At 38.3% G+C, this 8,479-nt stretch overlaps 1 protein-coding gene across 1 annotated transcript; it reads left to right on the forward strand.

Annotated features, from left to right (window-relative positions):
• The first annotated feature begins 450 nt into the window (after positions 1 to 450).
• Positions 451 to 8,309, forward strand: LOC116973755. The gene is made up of 20 exons (XM_033022063.1): positions 451 to 779; positions 1,736 to 1,873; positions 2,318 to 2,389; positions 2,468 to 2,635; positions 2,712 to 2,808; positions 3,110 to 3,333; positions 3,419 to 3,557; positions 3,633 to 3,841; positions 4,560 to 4,677; positions 4,755 to 4,960; positions 5,039 to 5,152; positions 5,205 to 5,423; positions 5,518 to 5,615; positions 5,691 to 5,797; positions 6,131 to 6,181; positions 6,270 to 6,459; positions 6,539 to 6,677; positions 6,821 to 6,905; positions 6,984 to 7,076; positions 8,260 to 8,309. Exons 1-20 carry the CDS (start codon positions 531 to 533, stop codon positions 8,307 to 8,309), a joined length of 2,766 nt encoding a protein of 921 aa, XP_032877954.1. The 5' UTR covers positions 451 to 530.
• The last annotated feature ends 170 nt before the right edge of the window (positions 8,310 to 8,479 follow it).

Below are 8,479 nucleotides of genomic sequence, written 5' to 3' on the forward strand. Positions count from 1 at the left end.
TTTCCTCGGGACAATATTCCGCTCCGCCCCGCCCCCGCCATTGGTTGGCAATGGCCTTGGAGTTAATTTGTTTTAATTGTGGGTAAAGTGAAGTACAAGATTAAAAGTCGACCACGGCTACCTGATTATAGATCCTGCTGCAGTTGGCGGCGCGGTTGTGTTCTGGGCTACAGGATGGTTGCTTGGCTGAGGTTGGTAGACAGGCTGCATTATCCTGGGAATGTGCAACTTTTTCTCCTTACTTGGCAACTTCCCCAATGCAAACAAGCGTTTGATGTGTTTTCTAGGTTGACGTTGCTTTGGACGTTGTTTATTAATGATGTATGGATGCAACCCTCGCCCCCTGAAGGCAAGTTTTCTTATACTGATTTATAACGTGTGGGCCACGACCCATTTACTCCTGCACCTTTTTTTTATAAACCAGCAGTTCCATGTTTCTCTCTTCTCGCTCTTATTATTTTTTGTTCTTGTTTTGTTGGTAGGTCTGTTACAGGGTCACTGTTATGGACGCCTCTTTTGGATTCGTCTGAATGCTTCCTTTCTGCAAGACAAGCCGTGGAGTCTCGGAGTCACCGGTAAACCTACAACTAATGTCCACATTTGTTTTTGTTTCTGCTCTGTCCCGTTCTCATTTTATTTTCCGATTACTAGGTTCAGCAGGCGAAGTCTACTTGCTCACCCCGTCGTTTGCAACTAAATGCGGCTACACTGTATCGCAGGATCCGTTTGGTAACGTGCTAGTTCGTGCATCGGTTATGGCTTGTATGGTAGTTAACGAGGTGAGTGCATACACTGTTGCGGAAGGCCAGGGGCGAGGTCGCCCTGATTAGGAAACATAATGAAATTTAAGCACTCACGGACCAGAATTACATTATTAAATTCGGAAACCTCTGTACAACTGACCACTAGATATTGTAGGTAGACAATGCTGGAGAAACTCAGCAGGTGAGGCAGCATCTATGGAGCGAAGCAAATAGGCGACGATTCGGGTCAAGACCCCTCATTTTTGTCTACGCTCCATAGATGCTGCCTCACCTGCTGAGTTTCTCCAGCATTTTTGTCTACCTTCGATTTTCCAGCATCTGCAGTTCCTTCTTAAACAACTTGTAGGGCGTCTTACTGGCTGCAATATCTGGGCTATAGTCTTGTAAAATAGTGGCTTTCGGCATTGGACTGCAAAGCTTAGATGCAAGTCTCGTTACTTGTAGACATTCAAAGATTTACAGCATTTCAGAATGTGTTCTGCATTCTGCCATTTTTCATGCTTGTTACTTCATTTTACCAAAGTAGTTTTTACATTCCTGAAATTGTACTCTCAGCTTGTTGGCAACTGGGGTCAATAAAGTACAATAGTATATAAATTAAACTGCTATTAAATGCTCTTAGATTGAATTGTAATCGTACAGAACAAAACCGAGTCTTTTTGACACAACTTGTCTGTGCTACATTTGGCCCATATTCCTCTGGGGTTTTTTCCTAAGCATGTATCTGTCCAAATGTCTCTTAAATGCTGTTATAGTACCTGCACCCAACCACTTCTGCAATTTGTTCCACACAGACACAGACTGTTAAGTTGTCTCTTGATTTTCCTATTCATTCTTCTTCTTCCTTCCCACCCCTACCCTTCATTTTGAAATAAGTTTCAGTAACAGCAGAAATCTAATACTTGACATCATTATTTGCAGCCAGAATGCTCTGACTTGAATTTTTATTTATTTTTTGCTCTTATTTCCAGGGTGATGATTTATTTAGCCTGAATCTACAAATTCAGTTTGGTCCCATGGAGCGAGCATCAACTTACTTGCATACAATGAGCTGTTCCTATTTTCCATGGCAAGCACGAGAAATCTTGTGTGAGCAAAACTACATGGAGGTATGCTTTGTATGAAAGTGACACTTAGATTTATGTACTGTTCAGAGCTGCCATCTTGTCAATTAAAGATATTGCACTAAAACTAAAATTACCTTCTCTGCTTTCTAATTTTCTGATCTTGCTTGTCCTTGAGTTAATCAATTAATTTGTGATATTGTACTTGGATATTGACCTGCAGAACAAGATTCTCTTTAAAGAGGATCCAAGTCACTTATTCACACTAATAATTCTAATTTAATGTTCATTTTCAATCACATCTCTGAATATAGGTCAAAAGATGGGCACTGCCTATACAGTGCTAAAATGTGCCTCCTATCACTGGTGTTTCATTGAGTTGGGGTCCCATGATGTCTCTGGAAAGCTCAACAATTGATGGGAAATTTAGTTGTACACATTACGAGTTTTGCGGTATAATTGCAACATTTTTGCTTTTTTCATGGTTAGGTTTCAGTACAAAGAGTAATACCAGGAATTGAGAATGACCACAATGAAGATTGGATGGCAGCAGTTCCATCTGTAAGTTGCTTACTGTTTTCATTTCTCCCCTCTGTTGAGCACAAACTGCTTGCATTAACTTTATTTTCCACTATTTAGGCTCACGAAGCTGAAAATGCCATTTGGCAAGTTGTATTTCATCTTCCTGAAGGAATGAAGATCATGACTGTCAATGAAACATTGAGTAATCATTACAGAATTGACACTACAGTTTCACGTCTATTGTTAAGAGCTCCCTACAATGCAACTGAAGTTGAACTGTTACTGGTGAGTGCAAAATTGCTTTACAAAAAGTAATTTGACAAAACTATTTCTGCAATAACTCTCTATAATACATTGCTAGGTAGAAAATGTGCCCGTTTCAAGCATTCGATCAACTACTTTCTACAAACAAGAATGGATGATCCTCTTGATTGACACAACAGTGGCCTGTCCTACAGGTGAATATTTTTTTGGTTATCAAGTTTCCCCCTCTTTCCTTACCCCACCCCTCATGTATACAGTTAAAGTGCCACATCCCTTAAAATGATTTTCTTCTACATGTAATCTAAACCAGCAGGTGTAGATGGCCTTTGTGTATCAATATGGTGAACTGATGCCAAGACGTGTTGCATGCAATCTTGATCAATTTGAGTTGTAGTTTTGTCCACCAATATTGCTTATCTGGTTGAGTGTTGGACATGTTAGTCATCACCTATTGGTGAAGTATAAAAGCTAAAAGGCATTCTTGCTCTTTAACAGGTGGCACTACTTACACTGAAGATGAGATCATCTGGAGAATACCAAGAGTCATCCCAACACTTTCCTCTCCTGAAGAACAGTTCTATGATGACTCGATTGTTTTGGGAGTTAATGGTGTTACTCTAACCCCAGATAAAATGGCAGAGCTGAATTATCCACTGGCATACAATGACACAAACATTGTTGTCACTATTCCTATTGGAGCAAAAGGTGGAAATTATAAGGTTTGTACACTTATCAGTGAGAAGTTTTACATCTGTAAAGTGCAGTTGTGACTGCTACTTAATCCATCATTAACTTGTGTTTTAGAGCCATGTAGTTCAAGGACAGTACGGCATTGTGTACTCGATAGAACTGCTTGCAGAACATCAATGGGAGCTGACCAAATACACAATCGTCCATCCAGTTGCCTCTCCCTTCATGCCTCGGCCACCAATTGTGACCAATAGTAAGTATTGTGAGTAGGACTACTTATGTGGAATAATGCAATGAATAATTTTTTTTTTTTTTTTTTTCCTTGCAGATACCATTCCAGAAAAGCGCACATTCAATGTTTCTGTAGGAAACTTCCTTCCTGATGTAGAGCTTGTAGCTTTAACTGTAGGTACACAGATAATCCCAGTGGATGAGGCAAACAAGACAGGGTTCACAATCTATGAAATGCCACTGCCTAACAACACCAAAGTCTACGTAGTGGAAGTTCCATTTGAGAATGAAAATATAGAGCAAGAGGTAAAGTAACCAATCTAACTCAAATTGTGAATTGAATGCTTGACTGGATGGTTATCCCATACTCTTTGAGGTCCTACTATTGCAAGACTACATAACGATTGTTTGAATTCATCATTTGCTCATCACGTAATCTTGAAATAAGTAAGCTCAGTGAAGCTTGTCTAGCTACTTTGAGCTATTAAACAAAATTGTAATTAATTTGAGAGTAAATTTTCACTAACACTAATTCAAATTTTGATTTGGGTTACTTGTGTATCAATAGGGTAAAACATTGCACACCATCCAACATGTTGATGGTGCCACAGAGGTACCTAACTTTGTTATTAAATCTGCCCTGGTATTGAAACTCTCTTGCTCATAAAGGAAAGGTTGTCATCAGATCTGACTGCTTCAGTGTTTCCATGTTGGGATTGCCAGACTTTTTCTCATTTTGCCACACGATGCTGAAAAGGATATTACAATTCTGAATAAGCTTCCCATTCTTGGAATTAAAAGAAACTGCATCACCAAAATATCTATTTCATTCTCTCCTTTTGGGCATTTAAAAATGTTTAAAATGTAAATAACTTGGTTGATATGAACCTGGGATTGACTGTTCATAACTTTTGCTTGGAAGGTGTATGATAAAGGATAATCAAAAGTAAAATGTTTGGCCATTTTTGTACAACAAATAAACAACTTGCTTTGACATGCCAAGTGGATCATTTTTGTCTTCCAGCACCTACATACTAACATCCGCCTCTACATATTTGATGTCATCTATATATTCAAAATAATTCCAGAAAATGAACCTTTTCATCAGCATGTAAAAATAGTACATGAAATACCAGATATTGGTGAGTAATCAAACCCTTCCTTCCTTCGTGTGGAAGCAGAGTTCATCTGTAGTTTAATTATTTTCTCTTTCCTCCAGTATTGCCCAAGGCTACTGGGTACTGTGATGATAAGAACTTGTATCTACTAGTAACTCAAGGAAATTTAGTCAACTATTGGCTTCCATTCATTGATGAACTTCTGATAACACAACAATCTTCACAAAATTATGGATACTTGCTTGTGGATAATGCAACCCATATTTTAATTGGTGTTCCACTTTCTGGACGGAGTGTGATTTATGAGGTATGTAATTTTTATTTTGTGCCTCCACACTTTTATTTCCCAATTTTCTGAGTAACTTGTTCTCTGGCTCCTCCTCAGGAACTGAGTCTTCAAAGAATTGCAGCAAGACTCAACCTGACATTGAAGGACAAAAATACAATGAAGATTCAGATTCACTTTTCTGTAGCCTGCAATTTTCTTCCTGGAGATCTTGCAGGCACGATTTATTTATTTATTGGGGGGTTTTCAAAAAAATAAAATGAAGGTGTGTGTTTTTCAAATCTTGCAAGTATCTAACTATTTAATTTCCTTGTTAGTGTGCTTTCCAAACGGAACAATGGTGATCACGGCAGTTGTGGATACACTACCTGACCTGGATCCTGGTAAAATGGTTCTGAATGATGGAAAATGCCAACCAAAAGAATTTAACGATCATAAAGCACTCTTTAAGTTCAACATTAATAGTTGTGGCACCACCAGAACAGTTGAGTGGATGGGAGGCTCCCTTGTACTTGTCTCATTAAGACTTCCAAAATTCAATAATCCAATTTTTAACTGTGGTTATGTAACATTCTTAGATTCGTGGGAATTACTTGATCTATAAGAATGAAGTTTCGTACCCAAGAGAAGTTATTCCTGTCAACTTCCCAGTGATAACTAGAGACCCTGATTATCGGTAGGTTGAATTAGACAAAATCGATACTTAAATATGTAGATGTGAGTAGTAACACTTTCTTTCCCCTAACCGTAGTTTAACAGTTTCCTGTCGATTTGAAGTGAACAATACTCTGTCTGTTGGGGTTGTGAAGAGATATCAGAAAGATGCCCGGCATCCTGCCAATTTGCAAGTAGTGAGGAGTAAGTATGGCTTGAATTAGTGAAGTACTTTGAAAATAACTCTACAATAGACAAACTACCACCATGGTCGTGGCTTATTATTGTCACATATACTGAGATCCAGGGAAAAGTGCTCTCTGGTCAATTATATTGTACATTAAAATTGAATGCTTTGATATATTTAGCTTGCCACAAGGGAATGTATTTTGGTGTCTGTTAAAATATTGCTTTATGCTCCCTTCAATTACCTGTTCTGGAAAAGACATCTATGACAATTTGTATACCAGTCCGTTGTGAATACGGAAGGCTGGCTTGTCAACCTATTGTGGAAAAATTGTTTATTTCCTCTTCCAGGAGTCAAGAGACCAAGGCATACTTCAGAACTGTACTCTAAGATTTACAAAAGTAAGCAAAATTTTTATTTGCAAAAGCAAGATGAGTTTGCTACTCCCCACACTTGCCCATTTTAAACAAAATCCTTCTGTTTCCATAGCTGCTGATTACTTTGATTTTTACAAGGATGAAGAATACCCAGTGGCTTTGAATTGGACACAAACCCTTTATTTTGAAGTTGAGCTTCTGAACAATAACAATCGTCAAACTGACCTGGTGTTGGATCATTGCTGGATGACTACAACACCTGATCGCAACAGCCTACCGCAATGGCATGTTATCAGGGCTGGGTAAGGAGTGGAAAAGTGTGCATCCCTTGTTACTGTCCCTGGTCCTCATCTGTCTAAACTAAATTTGTTTTCTGAACAGTTGTGCAAGCAATGAAGAAATATTTGTCACTGCATTCCATCCTGCATCCAACACCACCCAGAACTTTCACCAGCTGAAAAGATTTGAAGTAAAAATACAGAAACTATCTCTCCCACAAGAAACGGTGTTGCCTGAAAAAGTAAGTCTGGAGACTGCAAAACTTCACCCATTTGAATTTAATAGTAAACACTGTTTTGCTTTATCTGTCCACATTGCTGACTTTTCATGTAGAAACCACATGTAGTTTGATTCACCAAATGGATATTGTCATTGTATTTGTAGATATATGGCCACTGCAGTGTTGTGATCTGCATTAATAATCCAGATACAAATTTTTCTTGCGATGGACAATGCACAGTAGAAAAAGGTAATTGATGAGAACTAATGTACATATTGTTTACTTAAATTTGAATTTTCTGTGAAGATTTTAACGTGTTTTTTCCAGGCCAGAGTACCTACCTGAACATGCACAAAGAATATGTGTCACTTGGAGAAGTTTGGCTTTTTGCTGGAAGGTTGGAACATGCAAAAACTGAAGGCGAGTTGACTTTCTTTTTGGAATGGCATATTACTGAATTTCATGGGCACTTTACAAGTGGCAGTGATTTTAAATTGGCAGTTTTGATTCTGCAAAGCTTGAGACGGACACTACAACACACACTTTATGACCATTCCACATTTTTGTTGACATTCCTGCGAAGGGATGCTTTGCTAGACTGCCCATGTACTTCAGACTTTTTACTGGATTAGTAGCTTTTTCTAGTTATCAATGACCCACAATATTGTTTTCTGAAGGTTTGTGCTTTCCGGCATTGAAATTGACTTGTTACTATTGCATTTCTTTTTGGTGGAGGGAAAGCCATCCGAGTCTGATTTGGGGTGGAGAGGGAACTTTCCAAATAAGTGATCTTGCAAACTGAGCACTAAAGAGTGGCTGCAATTGCACACAACCCCATAAAGCAAGTCACAAGTCTGAAATTGGATGAATTTGAATGTACCTTTTTCAGATCCATTGCTAATATAACATTTCAGTGGGTTGGGCAGATGCATGGGAACTGGCATGTGAAGTATGAAAGTATTCAATCTTCTCTTGATTTCCAGGTGGACTAACACGATCGTATTGGCAATGGGTGCTAGGAAGCGGTTTGGCAATTTTCTTGATTGTTGCAATAATTCTTGTAAGAGTGCATGTGTATCATTAGGCAAATAAAAGTATATTGATTAAACTGGCTTCCCTTTAACTGACTCATCCTCTCCTTCAGATTCTCTGGTAGATACAGTCCATGGTAGCTCTAATACCATATTTTATGTGGATCTCAAATCTCCACTTTGCATGCCCCACTTAATTCCAGGTACTTTTGAACCGTCTGTCCTATGAATTATTGACTAATATGGGTTGGCAAAAGTGGTTAAACTAAATATTATGACATTGCAAGCAACTTACTATTTTTAGGTTTTTAAATAGCTGGGCAAGATTTCTGTAGTGAATGTGTATCCCTACCTGCTTTGAGCAGATTTGATCTGCAAGACTGCACTTGACAAATCTTGTGATCAAGTCATGAATTGATATATCTTCAAAACTGCAGTCCAAATTCTGCACCTCTGACAGTGGAAAATACTAGCTTCATGGTCTTTACCACATCTATCTAGCAGCCAGGATCTTAATTGTGTTTGTTAACCTTCAACTCGTTAAATGAGTTGTTCAACTTTCAATTGAACAGATTATAGGATTGGTGTTGATCTTTCAAGATTACAGGCAAATAACCCTTAATTGGTTTTACTGACATTGGAAATTGTGCAAGTCCCATGGAACAATTGTTATATTCTTTTAGTGTAAAGGTTCATGTGGCAATATTGGAGAAGTGAAACTCTGCTTTGGTTAGATCGGCTTTCAGTATCTTTAATATGAAGCTGTGTTTCTTTTTAATGCCACTTTTTTTT

This window comes from Amblyraja radiata, chromosome 5 (assembly GCF_010909765.2).
Source record: "Amblyraja radiata isolate CabotCenter1 chromosome 5, sAmbRad1.1.pri, whole genome shotgun sequence".
Taxonomy (NCBI): Eukaryota; Metazoa; Chordata; class Chondrichthyes; order Rajiformes; family Rajidae; genus Amblyraja; species Amblyraja radiata.